Source organism: Staurois parvus, unplaced genomic scaffold, assembly GCF_062004578.1.
Source record: "Staurois parvus isolate SC_StPar_1 unplaced genomic scaffold, SC_StPar_1.0 ptg000137l, whole genome shotgun sequence".
Taxonomy (NCBI): Eukaryota; Metazoa; Chordata; class Amphibia; order Anura; family Ranidae; genus Staurois; species Staurois parvus.
In genome coordinates this window covers 15,389,777-15,408,597 of record NW_028317933.1, presented here as the reverse complement: position 1 = coordinate 15,408,597, position 18,821 = coordinate 15,389,777, and the positions used below count along the sequence as shown (strand labels likewise).

The 18,821-nt window shown below is 42.1% G+C and overlaps 1 protein-coding gene across 2 annotated transcripts in view; it reads right to left on the bottom strand.

Moving 5' to 3' along the window:
• Positions 1–244: 244 nt before the first annotated feature.
• Positions 245–18,821, bottom strand: part of LOC149465859 (protein-glutamine gamma-glutamyltransferase E-like) — a 43,183-nt gene continuing 24,606 nt past the window's right edge. For both annotated transcript variants that reach the window (XM_089673390.1, XM_089673389.1), the window contains 4 exons: positions 11,142–11,388; positions 9,145–9,305; positions 6,155–6,288; positions 245–790 (listed from right to left, as the gene is read on the bottom strand). In XM_089673390.1, the coding sequence (XP_089529516.1) occupies positions 589–790; positions 6,155–6,288; positions 9,145–9,305; positions 11,142–11,382 (738 nt within the window). In that variant the 5' untranslated portion in view covers positions 11,383–11,388 and the 3' untranslated portion in view covers positions 245–588. The remainder of the gene's footprint in view (positions 791–6,154; positions 6,289–9,144; positions 9,306–11,141; positions 11,389–18,821) is intronic.

Sequence of the window (18,821 nt, the reverse complement as noted above, 5' to 3'; positions counted from 1 at the left end):
CTGAAACTGTTATGAAAAAGGGGAAACTTTACTATACTGAACAAAGCAATATGTCAGTAAGGTGTGATGGCATCACCATTGCAGTATCATGACTGCAAATTTTATGAAATTGGAAATTATAAAGGCTTGTTGAGCTTTTCTCTTAAACATTCATTGGGCCTTATAATGGTGGTACAATAGTATCTGATCTTATACAACACATGAACCCTTTATTAGCAAGCATGGAAAAAAAGTCAAAATGATGTGAAGTAATTCATACTTTATTTGATAATTTAAAACACACATTATTCAGGTTAAACATAGCCATAGGAGAAGCATTTAGGTAGTATAGATGTATGTTACACTATGTGATTTTATTTATATTTAAGATGATCCACGGGACAGGGAATAAAACACGTCTACAGCAGCTGGGCCGTGGACATAGCCAAGGTGTGCTGCATGGCATTCTGGGAACTTTACTCTTGTCAAGCAGCACAAGATTACCACAATAGGCCAGACTAAGATCTGCTTGAAGGGGTATATCCTAACATTACGTGCTGGGAACACGGAAATACCTATAGAATCTAAATGATAAATAACCTCATATTGTCAAACTGATGGTGCTGCTGCTGATGCTGATTCTGATGTTGAATTCTTTTCGACTGGCTTTTGGACTTCCACCTCTGTATATCCTTTAGCATTCTGGAACTTGTTAGTTGTTACATCAACTAATAAATGTCTTTGACCAGCTTTATATGGCATGATTGTTAGAGGAATCTTTATGGTCTCGTTGGGTTTCACAGACCCGCCTCTAAAAAAACAAAACAACAAAAACATGATAATTAGTAGAAATTAACATTTAATTTACACATACACACAGTTCTACAGTATACCTGAGTACACGTACTACTGCTGGATCCTAGTGCTTATTGCTTGTATAAGAAATACTGTATATATGTTGCAGTATACTGTGATAGTTTTTTTAAGTGTGGGATTGCCTTGGAGTTATAGAGAAGTTAGATTAGATTTACACACATTTTCAGCTGCTCAGTCAAGTTACTAGGATTGAATCCCTAGGAGTAGCTTGAATAGCACTCTATGGAGCAATCTACATGTAGCTCCCTCCCAGGTAAGCTACTAGGTAACATTAGGTTTTAGCTCCTGCTGTAATCAGGGGAACAGTGATTGTTTGGTCTAGTCTCTTCAGGGCTTCACAGGCTAAGATTTTGTTAGCTTCCCATGCCTCTAGAAGAAGGAAAATTCAAATGACCAGCCTGAATATTGAGGAAGGCCTTTCCAATCCCTGGGGAGGTGTGTCCAGATGGTGGCTGGGTGCTGTTAAATAGTCTGGAGCCCTGAGAAGATTGTATTTTTACACTCTGAGGGAATGGATCTGTGAGCTGAGAGAAGGGGTGGGCTGCTTGCCCCTGGAGCTCCTTTGGGCGGGATGCTGGACTTCGCTACAAGGGTCTTCACCTATAGACTGACCCTGTTCCAGGATTCTGTGAGTAGAGCCTCCTTTCTGTTCTCAAAACCTACTTCATGGTCCCCAGCCTTTAACCTATAGACTGTTCCAGTCCAGGGGCGGACTGACCATTTGGAAACTCGGGCACTGCCCGAGGGCCTGGGGTCAGTAGGGGGCCCCATGAGATGCCCCTGGTACCTTTTTCATAGGCTTTTTTGAGTTTGGGCAAGGACACAGGGGCCCCATGATCCCCTATTGCCCGAGGGCCCCATGAGTTTTCAGTCCGCCCCTGTTCCAGTCTACCAGTATTTGCGCTACTGTTACTGTGAGAGAAGTGTCCTCTGCTATCAATACGCTAAGGGCTGCTTCACACCACAAAAACGTCCTCCAGATCAGTTCTATATGCATTTCTGCATGCACTTTTTTTAATGCTTTTTTGATGCTTATCCAATGTGTTTTAGCTGTGTTTCCGGAAGCATTACAGATACTTTTTTGTAGTCATTTAAATTGCAAAATCTATATTTTCATCAAGATGATGCTTTTCCTTTGCTTCTTTTTCACTGTACTGGGATCCGGTGCTTTTTTTGATATTTTTTTTTTATGCTTTTGACTGCTTTCCAGTACAGTTCTATGAGGAAAAAAACAGCATGTTGCACTTTTTTTTCTGAAAATGAAAAGCACTGGAATGCACTGTGCCGATGTGAACTATGCCACTGGAACTCATAAAACCTACTTTACATGCTTTTTTGATGCAGAAAAAAAGTGCTGCTCTTCATGTGCTGTGAATGGGCCCTAAACATTTTTTAGTATCCCACATTACCCCAACCCCCCCGCCCCCCATTATAAGTTACAACCAAATAAACTTAAAAATACAGCCCCTAGGGTTCCTCCAGAGGTTACTATGGGTTCCTTGAGCAATGAGCAATTTCTGCCTCTCAGTTAAGTTCCCACTGACACCATTGACCTTTCTAGCTTTCTGTAACTTTCTAGCTTTCTGTACTTCTTTCCATTGACCACAAGTGTACGATGCATTCTTCCCGCTGATCAGCACTCTAATGTATCATGAGTTATAGATATATTCATTTTTAGTAGGGGTTCCCCGAGCCGGAAAGTTATTTCAAGGGTTCCTCTGTGTTGAAAAGGTTGAGAAAGACTGCCCTAGACTGTTCAATGAGCCAGAGTGAGTGCTGTGTGGATTGCTTTGAAAAAGAAGCTGCTAATCTACAGTAGCCCCTATGGGGCTAGCACTACACACAGTGTCATGAAGAAGTCCAAAGCTCCAGTGCTCAGATGAAGGTACTTCCCATAAAACCATTATTGTAATGCTTTATTCGATGCAGCCCTCCTCAGACCGGGCCATCTTCAAATAAACTGCAAAAATACAAATAGGAGGGTGCAGGCGCCTAGCGCATTACCACTGTGGACATTTATTAAATCCCAAAACAATTATGTACTCAAAAAGACATATAAAAACAGGCATGTAAGTCAATAACTCCAGCCATAGGTGACATCATCGGGCAGCACAGTGGCTAAATGGTTAGCACGTCCGCCTGGCAGTACTAGGGTTGTTGGTTCAAATCCCAGCCACTGCACCTCCTGCCTGGAGTTTGCATGTTCTCCCTGTGCCTGCGTGGGTGTACTCCGGTTTCCTCCCACACTCCAAAGACATGCTGGTAGGTTAATTGGATCCTGTCTAAATTGGCCCTTGTATATGAATGTGAGTTAGGGACCTTAGATTGTACGCCCCTTGAGGGTTAGGGACTGATGTGAATTTACAATATATATGTAAAGCGCTGCGTAAATTGACAGCACTATATAAGCACCTGAAATAAATAAATGTATGTACCACTCAGTTGGAATGCGTTTCGGCATTAAACCCACTCCATCTGAGCGAAGCCAACTGCATTTAACACCACAATTTAAATAATCACATATTGGAAGCACTTCTCCTTTACAAGTTCATAAGTGGGACTAGTGATGCCTAAACATGATACGCTCTCCACCATTAATCACACGAAGTCCATTATATATACAACATATCAGGAACCCCAAAAGTAGAGACTTCTGCAATCTGAGTGTTGTGTATTAACTAACAGAATACAGTGACCAAGATATATAACTGTTTTTGGACTTAATAAATGTCTATGGCGGTAATGCGGTAGGCATTTGCTCCCTCCTTTGTGAATTTTTATACACACATGTCATGCATGAGCATCTTGTAGTGATCTTGAAGCATTATGCAATCATGCAGAACTGGTCACCTGTACATACTATTGCGTAACTTAATTCACAGATCATTAGTTCAGTCTGTTTAGTGATCAGACACTTGTTGTTGCAATTGTTAGTAATTTTAGTAGCATGACTGAGCTACTAAAATTTTCCTATGTAGCCCTAGCCAAGACACCAATGTTCAAAATGTTGAGGCACTTTGCTCCACTGATGCACACATCTGAGGGTCTATAGCTACTGGGTTGATCCAGGCAGCATCCAGGGGTCTAATTTTGCCTGGGAGACCCATGCTTGGATTACCCCTGGTATATTCTGTTATTAAACGTGAACTAAGGGCCACACCTTCAGAGTGGGAGCATATGCTCAGTACCTGGCACAGTTTCCATGCAAGGAATCTTGGATGTAGTAATCTGCTTTTAACTGGCATCAGCTTAGTTCTGAGACTAATGATGGCAATGATCTGCCATTTTTCCTTCCACTGACTGCCGTCATACTTCCTTACTCTTCTTGTGTACATACTGTCCGTGGTCATACTCCTCTGATGCACCTACTGCTCACCATATTCCCTGCACTCCTCTCCTGTACATAATGTCTGCTGTCATACCCTTTGCTCTGCACATACCCTCATACCTGTCATACCCTCTTCTGCACATACTGCTTGCTTTCATACCCTCCGCACCTCTCCCCTGTACATGCTGCTTGCAGTAATATCCTCCTCACTCTTCTGCTCTATTTAAAATCTGCATATACACTTGTTATTTATTATTTTATTACTTCACCAATATTTTGAATAAGGTAGGTCCATAGATTTTTTTCTTTTTTGGAAAATTCACAAGTATTTTATGACATTACTGCCACCTACTGACACAACTGTGCATTGAACCTGAAAGAAGAATAAGTGTGCTCCTGTATTTATTAACATAGCTTTTCTATGAGTACTAGAAGTGGATAGGCGGAGCGCACATATTCATTCATATGACTATTGTAGATGTCCTTTCTGAGACAAGACCCCTGAAAGGAACCTATTAAGGAAGTATTGGCATTGCCATTGCTCAGTGGTAGGAGAGAAAGCGGTGGGGATTTGAAATCCCCGTTGCTTTCTTTTCTCTCCTTGCCATGATGACAGTTCAAGCTAGATGGCATCTGATTGGCCAGCACCGTCACATGGATCATCACACAATCAAAAGTTATCTAGCCTGAACTGTCATTGCTGCAAGGAGAGGAAAAAAAGCAGCGGGGATTTCAAATCTACACTGCTTTCTCTCCTCTCCTACAACTGAGATTCAGCATGGGATGCCTGCAGGGAGGTTTCCTGCACCGCTCCTGTGTGAAATCAGGCTTTAACAAGCCTAGGTTCACACAGAATCAGTGGTGAAACGGCATGAGATTTGGACATGAATCACAGGTTCGATAGAACCTGCATAAACGAGAACTTGAATGTCCTTTTCATTTTGTTGTTCCCTCTTCTGTAACTATCCCTGTTAAAAACTCAATAAAGAATCAGTGGTGAAACGGCATGAGATTTGGACAGGAATCACATTCCTGTTCAAATTGCATGCTATTCTTTGCGGTGCAATTTGTATCCATTAACGCAAATCGCAGCGTAAAGTACCGGTAATCGGTATTGGCGAGTACTTGACTGAAAGTATCAGTACTCGCAGTCGCCGATTAAAAAAAAATGGTATTGGCGAATGCCTACTGCAATCCACATTCCAATCTAACCGACATGCTTCAGTACCAGGGGCGGACTGACAGCTCATGGGGCCCCTGGGCAATAGGGGACCATGGGGCCCCTGTGTCCTCACCCACACTCAAACCACACCCAAAAAAGCCTATGAAAGGTACCAGGGGCATCTCATGGGGCCCCCTACTGACCCGGGCCCTCGGGCAGTGCCCGAGTGCCCCAATGGTCAATCCGCCCCTTTCAGTACCCTTACTTTTATTTCAGCTGATGTTTTATTTCTTCTGATGCTGCTCAAGCCGGCACCAACTTTAGGGACTCCTCCTGATGCCATTCCCAACCTAATTTCCACCCTTCTACCCTTCTACTACATCAGCTTAGAAAACCCATTCGTGGTACAATATAGCAAAGTCTAATGAAAATATTGTGATAGAAATGCCAGGAAGGGAGGACTATGTTACTACGGCACATTGTGATGCACATCGACAGCACAGTCAGTATCAGTCAGCATGTCGTCAATGCTGCACATGTGTGAGTGATGTAATTATGCAGAGAGCAGGACAAAATCTCCTAAACGGTTAATCTCCAAAAGTATTTATAGGAACCTACATGTAATTCTTATATTAAAGTTTTAAATGGAGCTAAGTAAAGAAGTAGAGTTTACTTTAAAAAAAGATTGTGCCATCGGATTGTAACAATTATGGTTAGCTGTAGTTATAAAAAAAAAAGCAAGCAGAAAGGTAAAGCTGTAACCATATAAGGATTAGGAAAAAATAAGAAATGGAAAAGATTTAACTTACTTGACTGTGATCGGATCATGAAGAAGACCGCTGCCTTCTGCTGTCACCACTATATCAGATACAACTTGGTTCAGGGGGTTGGTGAATACTACTACAGCCTTAGCAGGCTTATTCATTTGGATTGGTCCTTTCACCTGAAATAAAAAGTTGATCCAATGTTGACACTGCCAAACATTTCGATGGAACCTGCATAAACGAGAACTTGAATGTCCTTTTCATTTTGTTGTTCCCCCCTCTGTAACTATCCCTGTTAAAAACTCAATAAAGAACATTTGAATAAAAAAAAAAAAAAAAGTTGATCCAAATAACTGTTATCAGGCTAAAAGTGGAATAACATGGAACTGAGCTACAAAAGCAAAGATTTACTATGTTACAGGGAACATCTAGAAGTGTTACTTGTGCCTTAACAGTATCCTTAAAATTCCTTTAACAAAATAACAGTTCAGTTCCTGGTATGTGCAGTGGGAGATTTAAGGCACTACTTCCTCTGACCTAAAGTCTCATGAGCTTTGAAGTGAATTTTGGTGATGTCACTTCTGTGCTGCTCACTGTTCTCTTTGCTGGAAGTTCTGACATGAGGAAGTAAAACCCTGTCTCTACCAAGATGGCCTCCTCCACACAGAGACACAATGCAGAACAAGACAGGGTAAGTCAGTAATGGGGAAAAGATCAGCTGCAGAGAGACCACAGGCAATACCTGTGACTAGTCCTTTGCCTTCTGTCTTCCTTTTATTTTTTGGGCACAGCTTCCAGAGAGCTGTTCCTTTTTAAAGAGAACTTGTGTGATAGAAATGCTGGAGCTGTCATTAATTCCTTTTTAAGGGACTGTGATCCTATACCCGGCTGCATTAATTTGTGGAATCAATTCACTTAAGAAGTAGAGAATGTTCACTCACTTTGTATGTTAAATACATGTACTTACCTTTCTGAGAGCCCATTTGTTGATATGTCATCTTGCTTTTCCCCAGCTGCTGCAAGTATTACACACTTCTGGGTGTGAGGAATACCTGCTCCTCTATACAAGTTGTGGTAAGCTGTGGTTTCTCCCAATGGTTGCCCCCAAGACTTACATGATCCTATATTCTATAGCCAGATGGCAACAAGAGGCTGAGTAAAGGTACAGCAAGAATACTTCTGAAATAGGAAGATACAAATGTCCACAGAGGATGGTGGGGACAGGTGCCTCGGCTGGAGAGTAGTCAGAAGGACGCAGCAAGAAATTGGTCTAGGCAACAGGCAGAGAACTTGCAAAATGTCGGTCCAAGTAGCAGACAGAGGTGTGGTCAGTAAACTGGAAAGAAGTCAATCCAGGCAGCAGACAGAGATGTAGTCAGTAAACTGGAAAGAAGTCAATCCAGGCAGCAGACAGAGATGTAGTTGGTAAACTGGCAAGAGGTCAATCCAGGCAGCAAACAGAGATGTGGTCAGTAAACTGGCAAGACTTCAATCCATGCAGCAGAAAGAGGAAGTAGTCAAAAAACCGGCAGGGAGTAGCAGGCAAAATCATGGTCAAATTACAAGCAAAAAATAGTACATGGGCAGATCAGATACAGACAAAGGCAACTAGCAAGCATGTTGGAAAACCAATTAAAAGTGCTGTCCATAGGGCTTGTGGCATTTAAACTGGATGCCATTAGTCAGAGGACCAATAGTAAGCAAGGAAAAAGAAAAAGGCTGTGACCATGTAGCCAGGCAACATCCTGAAACCAGATGCCACAGTTGATGGGGGATAAAAAGAAGAGGCATCGGGAAAGTGACAGAACGCTGATCAGCAAAGATGGTAGGACCAGCAGTGATGCAATAGGAAGTATGATACACAGCAACAATATAGGAGATGCCCAAGTTGCCAGTTGAGTACTGGGGAGAAGCAAAGAGGTGTTATATCAATAAATAGTCAAAGGTTAGTAAATTCCCTCTTTTATTACAAGTATGTTTGACCAAAAAGGTAACCTTGTGCAGATAGGGTCACTTAAAAAAATGACATGAACCTATGTTCACTTCAGTAATCCAGTCCATGTGTGTTTATTTTCCTTGTATATGACTAGGTATCCAAAGTGAATTTAACTCCATTTTATTCATTAAGTTTAGTGAACATTCTCTTCTTTAAAGTGTGGCCAAAGCGCTTCCCCTAAATAAATCTTTAGTTATCACTAGAGGGATCATTGGCAGGAGAAAGGAGGTCCTGATTCTCCTATATAGATCTTCAGTTATCACTAGTTGGATCACCCGCAGGAGGATGGAGGTCCAGGTTTCCCTCTATAGATCTTTAGTAAGCCCTCATTTAGAATAATGTGTCCAGTTTTAGAGACCTTACTTATAAAAAAATAAGATAAAATGAGCCTAAAGATGGGCAACAAAAATGGTGAAAGGTCAAGTGATAATACATATCAGGAGAGACTGCAGGAACCTAGAATGTGCAGTGTTGAGGAAAGCATAAAAAGAAGGACATAGCTGAAACATTTAACTGTGTAAATTGGATTAGTCAACAGTTGGCTTTCAAGTGGAAGCTTCCACAGACCCCAGGTACGTTCGTGCCCCCACCCTAGGACCTACATGACAAGTGTCAGTCACCAAGTAGAGGGGAGGGACCAAGCAAACTTCTGTTTCAAAGTAAAATTGCTATCACATGGGAGCTTTTGGCTCCCTATGCGATAGCAATAAAGTTAAACTTTAAAAAATTGAAAAGCAGAAGCAAAGTTCAAAACTAACCTGAAAAAGTATTTTTTTTTACCAAACGAGTGGTTGATGCTTGGAACAGACTTCTGGCAGAGGTAGTGAGTCAGTCAATAGTAAGTGCATTTAAACATGTTTGGGACAAATATACTGTAGATCTATACTGTATCTACAGATAAAAAAGTTACAAACATTTTTTTAAATAATGTCCACTTTATTGCTCCTTTATGAGCAATAATTTCCGATTGAGCTGACATTATGGGAGTCTTAAATGTAAGGAAGATTTGTCTTTCCTGATATTTGTTGTATTATTATACCTTAATTTCAAATTTTGGATTATCCAGGACAACGTTGGTTTGGATTATGAGTGTCCCTTCAACTGGTTCATACGAGTAGACAACTGTCACCTCTATGGTATTATCTGCAGTTAAGAGGCCATCATACTGGGCGTAGGTTATGGTCAATGGTTCTTCTTTCTCTGAGTAAGCAAGAGAAACATTAAGATTATTCAATAAAATGATGTTATAACTAATAAAGCAAAAATAAAGTACGTTAAAGGATAACTAAACCCAATAAAAAATTTTTATATAGTTTCCAATCGTAAAATGTGATGGCTGCATTTTTCTTCTTTTTTTTATTCAAGGTAAGAACATTTTCTACAAACACAAATAATACCTGTTGATCTTGCAAGAAATGCAGTGTCCTTGTCACTTCCTGTTAATTGCACCAAAGAATATCTTCCTTCCTAGCTATCTTCTCTCAACTACCATTTGCCGTGCCCCCTATGTAATGAAGATGAAGAGATACTGACACCTTTGTAGTCCATCTCAGGTGAGTAGCTAAGGTTGACAACCATGGCTCACTCCATAGATACAGTGGGGTATTATAGTAGCCACCCAGGTACAGAAATTGTTTTATTTACAGGATTGCCAGTTAAAAATAAAGCAGGAGAAGCTGGAAAAAAAAGAAAATGAATGCAGCCACCACACCAAGGACTAGAATGCAGTATATTTCATTTTTGGTTTTGAGTTTAGCTACATTTTAATGATCCATTTCCTATAGCATACATTATATTATATATATATTATTATATATAGATACATTGTTCAGCCTATCTTTTCACTTTGCCTTCGGAGTAAACCTATCATGTGGAGGCAATATGTTGTAAAAAAGCAAGGTTGGGAAGACAGACCTCATCCTTTTTTTGCTTTTGAGTTTTAGTGTATTTTGAAAGTATGAATTTAAAGTGAACCTGGGGTCAGGATATGGACAGTCAAGTATTTAAATATTCTTAACAAGCAGTAAGCAGGTTTAAGCACAACACCTCACTGACCTATGTAGGGCGGCCAATAGGGGGTACCACCGGTCCTCCTGTAGGGCACCCGGACAGGGAGGGGATCAATGTGGCAGTACAGGAATGATACAGCTCTCTGTAGCAGCTGAAAGCTGGCGGGAGAAACCGGCTTTCAGCTGCTGGAGGGAGAGACACACAGGGCATAATTCTGTAATTAACCCCCAGGGTCGGCAATCATATGCAAATTGTCAGCGAAATGTAAATTGTGCGGGCATTTGTATTATGCTGCCCACCTAGAGGATATAATCAACCTCTTCTACTCCCCAAGCATGGAAGCATGGTGCTGTTTTCACTGCATAACCTTATTTTAAACTCTGTGATGTCATCACTGGGTCTCTTTGCTTCTCTATGCATTGCAGGCAGATCATGGCTGGTAGGCGGGCCCAGCAGGGTGCTGTACATAGCTTCCTGAAAGCATCACAGCCCCCTGTCTCAGGACTCCCTGAACAGCCCATAGCCCTGATGCAAGCAGTGGGTTGGTTCTTTGGAGGAGTTATGCAAATATCAAAATGCATTGATGGAAGGTATCAGTCTGGAGGAGTGTGTTTTCCTAAACTTGCATGTGGTCTGCCCTAGGCTAACTCTGAAAGAACTAAAATCTAATGAGTGAAAGGGATGGGCTTGGGACAGTATGGCTGAGGCGGAAAGCGATAGATGATGCTGGATGTCCAGCCAGGACATGAGGCAGTCTCTATCTGACTTGCTGCAGCTTCCTTTATATACTGAAAAAGCTCACAGTATGCAGAGAAATCAGAAAAAGCTATTTTTGTACAGGAGAGGTGCCAACTGTGCAAGACTACTACTAAAACCAGAGTTCAGGTTTTGGCAGTTTTTTATTGATGTTTTTTATTTGATTTTTTTTCTTGCAATTATAATACAGTAATTATTTTTTGTAAATAAGCCAGGATCTGTCAGACTTATGTTTTTTTTAAATAAAAAAAGAAAATTCCTGTATGTTACCTTCACAACCTCGAAGTCGTATTTTCCTGGTCTCCTTGTGCAGTTCATTGATCTCCTTTTTTGTATACAGGATGGAACATACCTTGATGTCAGCAGTGATAACCTTGCACTTGGTTGTCAGGTTTCTGATCAATAGCTTAACAGTGACATCTTTGCCAATAGCTTGTACTCCAACCACTTTCACATGACCCGATATCTCTGCTTCAATGCAGGGAGATGTCTGAGTTATCATTTCTGCCATGATTACCTGTAAGCCAAAAATTCAGAGATTTAAAAAAAAGGAATTTTGAATGACTGTGCTATAGTACAGGGGTATTGAATTAAAATTCAAGGAGGTCTGGTCACTAAAATCTTCTGGCCGAGATCTGAAAATAAATGCCCCCATTAGTGTTCCCCCTTAAATGAGGTTCCCCCTCCAGAGTAATTTGTTACATTGGGTGCCACCATCAGACTTCCCCATAAATCAGTTGCCACCGTCAGAGTACCCCACCTATTATATCAGGCGTTCCCATTAGAGCGCCCCCCCTTAGTTAATGTGTTCTCATCAGAGTGCCCCCATACATCAGGCATTCCCATCAGAGTGCCCCCTTACATCAGGCATTCCCATCAGAGTGCCTCCTTACATCAGGCACTCCCATCACAGTGCCCCCTTACATCAGTCATTCCCATCAGAGTGCCCCCTTACATCAGGCACTCCCATCAGAGTGCACCCTTACATCAGGCATTCCCATCAGAGTGCGCCCTTACATCAGGCATTCCCATCAGAGTGCCCCCTTACATCAAGAATTCCCATCAGTGTCCCCCTTACATCAGGCATTCCCATCAGAGTCCCCCTTACATCAGGCATTCCCATCAGAGTGCCCCTTTACATCAAGCATTCACATCAGAGTCCCCCTTCCATCAGGCATTCCCATCAGAGTGTGCCGTTACATCAGGCATTCCCATCAGAGTGCCCCCTTACATCAGGCATTCCCATTAGAGTGCCTTCTTACATCAGGCATTCCCATCAGAGTGCGCCCTTACATCAGGTATTCCCATCAGAGTGCGCCCTTACATCAGGCATTCCCATCAGAGTGCGCCCTTACATCAGGCATTCCCATCAGAGTGCCCCCTTACATCAGGCATTCCCATCAGAGTGTCCCCTTACATCAAGCATTCCCATCAGAGTCCCCCTTCCATCAGGCATTCCCATCAGAGTGCGCCCTTACATCAGGCATTCCCATCAGAGTCCCCCTTACATCAGGCATTCCCATCAGAGTGCCCCCTTACATCAGGTATTCCCATCAGAGTGCCCCCCTTACATCAGACATTCCCATCAGAGTGCCCCCTTACATCAGACATTCCCATCAGAGTGCGCCCTTACATCAGACATTCCCATCAGAGTGCCCCCTTACATCAGGCATTCCCATCAGAGTGCCCCTTTACATCAGGCATTCCCATCAGAGTGCGCCCTTACATCAGGCATTCCCATCAGAGTGCCCCCTTACATCAGGCATTCCCATCAGAGTGCCCCCTTACATCAAGCATTCCCATCAGAGTGCGCCCTTACATCAGGCATTCCCATCAGAGTGCCCCCTTACATCAGGCATTCCCATCAGAGTGCCCCCTTACATCAGGTTTCTGTATCAGAAGAAGATATAGATTTTGGAATATTGTGGCGCCTATGTGACTGAATGTGCAAACAATAATATATTGTTGTTGTTTAGTTGTTTTCGTTTTTTGATGCACGGTTGTTGCAGCGCCTACCTATTCACGTATTCATTCTGCATCAAAAGGCCCCCTTACATTTGGTGTCTCCCATCAGTGTGCCCCCTTATATCAGTTGTCCCCATTAGAGTGCCCCATTATATAAGGTGCACTCTGATGAGCACATTTATATTAACTACTTCAATACCGGGCACTTATACCCCCTTCCTGCCCAGGCCAATTTTCAGGTTTCAGCGCTGTCACAATTTGAATAACAATTGCGTGGTCATTCAACACTGTACCCAAACAAAATTTTTATCATTTTGTTTACACAACCAGAACTTTACATTTTTGGTGGTATTTAATCACCACTGGGGTTTTTATTTTTTCCTAAATTAACAAAAAAGACCGAACATTTTGAAAAAAAAAACAAGTTTTTCTGTTTCTGTTATAAAAATTAAAAAAAAAATATTGTTCTTCATAAATTTAGGCCAGGATGTATTCTGCTACATTTCTTTGGTAAAAATAACCCAAATCAGTATTTATTATTTAGTCTGTAGGAAAGTTATAGAGTTCACAAACTATGGGATATATCTGGAAATTGATCAATCCTGAAGTACTGATAGTCATATCTAATTTCTTGAGGCCCAAAAATGTCAGAACTGATGTGGTGGTGATCAGAGACACTGACTGGTGACAGTACAAAAAAAAATTGATAATTTTTTTTCAGTTTTTATTTATTTTATTATTATTTTATATATGTTTTATGAAATTGTTTTCTCTTTTTTTTACGATTTTCTTTTCATATTACACTATGACCAAAGTAGTATAATGCTACCATAGTAACATTGTACTACTTTGGGGAAGTGATCAGTATTTTTTTTTTTTTACACAATATGATTGCTTTTATCAAAGAATTTCTTTGCTATAAGCAAACATTTAACTGAATAAAATCAATTCATTCAGGTTTTTTTATTGTGATTAGCTGTGATTGGCCACGTCTAATCACATGACACAGATGGGCTGTGATTGGCCCAGTCTGTGCATGTGATCACTGTGACCAATCACAGCTAGTGACACAATTGTATACAAAGGATGGCATGAAAGGAAGCCATCCATTGTATACAACTGTCATGTGACCTGCTGTGATTGGTCACAGCATGTCATATGGTATTGGTAACGGGACAGTACACAGATCTGTCATCGGCCGTGTCCGAGGTACACAGCTAGTGACAGATCTTGCTACAGTGTGGCCCTGCAGGCATGCGCAAGGCGCAATCCGGGAAGGACATCATATGCTGCCCACCCGGATCGACAAGAGTCCCACCCGGCCGTCATTTCCCTATTGGCCAGGCGGGAAGTAGTTAAGGGGCACTCTGATGGGCACATTTTATGTTATTAAGGGGCACTCTGATGGGTACATTTTATTTTAAGGGGCACTCTGATGGGCACATTTTATTTTAAGGAGCACTCTGATGGGCACATTTTATTTTAAGGGGCACTCTGAAGGGCACATTTTATTTTAAGGGGCACTCTGATGGGCACATTTTATTTTAAGGGGCACTCTAATGGGCACATTCTATGTTGTGCTCATCGGACTGTCCCTTAACATAAAATGTGCCCATCAGCATTACTCTTTAACATTAACTGTACCAATCATAGTACCCCTTAATATAAATGTGCCCATCAGAGTGCTCCAGAAAGAACACACCCTACCTTGAGAGTAGACAGGAGCGGGAAGCAGGAGCTTGCCGGGGTCCTTGCTGAAGGGGGCGGGGCATGCACTTGTGGACAGGCAGGGAGCCGGGAGAAACAGTGAGCTGCAAGGGGTGGGGTGCACACGTAATGTCATGTTGCAGGAACGACCGCCCTGATGAGCGGCGGATCTGTCATTCTAGTTTGGCAGGCTAGCGGGAGTGCTGCTATAGTGTTTGGTAAGAACATAGGGATACCTTTGTTACTTGGTTAACCAGATTGTACTGCCAAGTATGCACCTGTGTAAGCTATTTGACATGATCTCATCCTTCATTGGTCTGTTGTATCTGCTTTCTTGCAATAAATAGTTTAAAAAAAAGATATTTAAGCTTTAGTTCACCTTTACCAGAAACGTGCCTAAGCAGGTAATTGGTGTCTGTGGATAATAACAAACTGTGTCTCTCTGAGTAAAGTTGAATATTCAGGGGTGGACTGACCATTTGGAAACTCAGGCATTTCCCGAGGGCCTGGGGTCAGTAGGGGGCCCCATGAGATGCCCCTGGTACCTTTTTCATAGGCTTTTTTGAGTTTGGGCAAGGACACAGGGGCCCCATGATCCCCTATTGCCCGGGGGCCCCATGAGTTGTCAGTCTGCCCGTGGTGTAGGCCATTTATGTACCTCTTGAAGCCTGACTGGAATACCACCAGGACGTAGCTAACTTAGGTCTAGTCATTACTGCTCACCTCCACCATCACAGGATTGAGCTCTTTCTCTGAATCAAAATCCCTCTTTCTCTCCCCTGATGCAGCAGCTCAGCGTCTGAGAGCTCACTCCTGTGATGGTGGAGGTGAACAGTAATGACTAGGCCTCACCTAGCAACGTCCTGGGAGTATTCCATTCAGGCTTCAGAAGGTATGTAAATGACCTACACCTATAGCAAGGGCATTATTCAATTTAGGCAGAACTGCGCATTTTGTTTCTATCTACACCCCTTATCTGCAAAGGCAGCTTTTTGGTAAAGGGGAACTATCCCTTTAAAAACCTAATATTCTACCATATAAAAACCCAATAACTAAAATCTCATAAAAAGTTTTAACATATTAATGCAAACTCAAATATAATTAAAGATATTTTAAATATGCAGTTTGTAGACAGACACATATGCGATGTGGCTTTCAAGTGGTATACCATCCTAGCGGCTAGTTAGCCACTGAATTGCTTTTACAGGTGGCGAAAGGGGTTACCCCTCCTGTTAGTGCCTCTCCAGGTTCTCTGTCCCACCGGAAAACCTGGAACTGAAGCTTCGAAGACTGGAAGGTCCTTGATGAGCTCTATGGTATAGGAAACCAGATGCAACAAGCATTTTCATCACTTCCAGTTTCCCTGAGCAGAGGCGACATCAGGGGTCTAATAGACCCCAGTACTCTCCATAAAGAGTACCTGGCACTGCCTACTGTTGTCACAAGGGATGTTTACATTGACGACACTGACTCTGGTTTTTTAAGCACTGATAATGTCACTGGCTTGTGATACTTCTAGAAAGAACTGTCTCACTTTGGTCAAAGTGTTATGCAGATTTGGCCATCGGCCTCTCACCAATTTCTTCTGTTAGCAGGTGGTTTCCCTCTATATACTAGGTGAAACACAGCCAGTTTGTGTACAGTGTCCTTCCCTCTTGATCAGGCAGTATCCTCTCCAACATCCCTGGTTCTCTCCAATGTTCCCAGATGTCTGTCACTGTGCCTTTCTTCCTTTCTCCCTCCCAGTCACAGCGATCAGTGGTATGTAAGCAGCCAAATTTGCACACAGTCCTCTTAGAAAGGTTGTCTTTCTTCTTGGCCCCAAGGCACTGGGGGATCTGCAGTTTACGTCTCCCAGCTCACCAAGCCAGCTCAGTCTATCAGAACTACACCTCCCACAATCCACATCCGGTGTGCCTACCTATTGGGTAGAGGGTGGACTCAACACTGGCTGTACACAGCTCTACAATAAGGCCTCATACACACTGCAGCTCAAAAAAAGCTGCTTCTTTGAATGTTTGAGCTCATGTTATCCTATGTGTCCATGCACATTATAGGCATTTTCAGGAGTTTAGTGGCAAAAGAGTTTACAGACAGAAAAAAAACATCACTTGTGCATTTAGGAGAGGAGCATTTAAGCATAAAATACACTCAAAAGTGCAAAATGTGCATTAGTGTTCATTAAAACGCGTTAACGCGTGTGCCCATGTTAATGCATTCTGCTGACCAAAATTTTGGCCAATAGAATGCATTAATGCCAGATGCTGATGTCATTGTTCTTTATTTTAAAGGAAAGGAGAGTAGGTGATAATCTGATGGGTTGGGGCAGGGAGTTCCAGAGTACTCTGGCCTGCGGGGCGGGTTTGATGGTAGCGTTGTTCGATGTGATAGAGAAGTCAATGGGGGGTGGTGTCCGGGCTGGGGGGAAGACAAGAAACTCTGTTTTGGAGAGGTCCGAGGACAGAGCCTTGAGGGACACCAACAGAGAGGGGGAGTGAGGGGGAGGTGGTAGCATTATAGGTAACGCTGAAGGAGCGTATAATCTAAAATGTAACTCTCATTGTACCACCTGCCCTCATTGTTAGTTCGCCTCTTTTGCTTATTTCCTTCAGTAGCATACATTCATACTTTCAATCATACTGCAGCTGAAACCCATCCTGTAGAGCACCATGGGCATTTAAAGTCACCAATATAACTGCCTTCTCATACCTGACATATATGAGGTTATCATCATGTAACAAATTTATGGGAATGGTTGTCAACATCCTTAGATTGTACACCCCTTGAGGGATAGGGATTGATGTGAATGTACAATATATATATGTAAAGCGCTGCGTAAATTGACGGCGCTATATAAGTACCTGAAATAAATAAATAAATATTGGTCTACAAAAACAGCAATATTGGGTATATTCATAAAAAATGCACATTCATCAAAACTGCGTGTAAATTTGCTTTGTGTGAATAGGGCCAAAGCTATTCTCTGCAATTTGAATGTGTGAATGCAGAAAATTCTGCAATATAGCCACTACTGTAGACGGCACAGAGGAGAATTCCTATGATAGATCAATTTAGCTTCCATAATGCTGTATTTTCCACATTCACATGTTCTTGATCTGCAGAGACTATAACCTGAAAACAAATGATTTTGCCCCACTTGCACAGAACAAATTTACATGCAGTTTCAATGGAGGAATGGCTGTGCACATTTTTATAAATACCTCCCTATGTGTGAGCGTAGGAGAACACATGTATAATATACAGTTTGCAGTTTGAGAATGCAGCCTGTATTATAATGGTAATTAAACTTTTTTTTTCCTTCAAATTATTGACAGAGTATTTATAAATGCTTCCTCCTGCCTATCAGCTGTCATGTACACTGAGCTGCGCATTTGCAGCTCGGTGAACATTTACAACCCCGATCAGTGCCATTGTAATGTGACTACCGTGCTCCCAGTCACTAAAGTTGAAGGCAATCCAGAAGGAAGACCAGGCAAAAATGGAAGCGCCCGACCCACCTGATTGTTCACAGTGCAGTGCTGGGGGTCTCAGTTTGACAGGTAAGTCTGTCAAAATGTGCTAATATGAGGTGCATGCTAGCACATTATGACATAACTCACCTGGGGGCCCCTAAAAAGAAGAAATGAAAGCAGATTATACTACTGCTTTAATGCACTTTTAGAATGCCAGGAGTCTGAATCAAATTTCTATAAATGAATCAAGTGATTCACAGAATTTATATTATATTAAATTATATTATACACTGCTCAAAAAAATTAAAGGAACACTTTTTAATCAGAGTATAGCATCAAGTCAGTTAAACTCCTGGGATATTGATCTGGTCAGTTAAGTAGCAGAGGGGGTTTTAATCAGTTTCAGATGCTTTGGTGTTAATTAAATTAACAACAGGTGCAGTAGATGGGCAACAATGAGACGACCCCCAAAACAAGAATGGTTTTACAGATAGAGGCCATTGACATTTTTTCCCTACTCATCTTTTCTGATTGTTTTTTACTAGTTTTGCATTTGGCTAGGGTCAGTGTCACTACTGGTAGTATGAGGCAATACCTGGACCCTACAGAGGTTGCACAAGCAGTCCAACTCCTCCAGGATGACACATCAATATGTGCCATTGCCAGAAGGTTTGCCGTGTCTCCCAGCACAGTCTCAAGAGCATGGAGGAGAATCCAGGAGACAGGCAGTTACTCTAGAAGAGCTGGACAGGGCCGTAGAAGGTTCTTAACCCATTAGCAGGACCAGTATCTGCTCCTTTGTGCA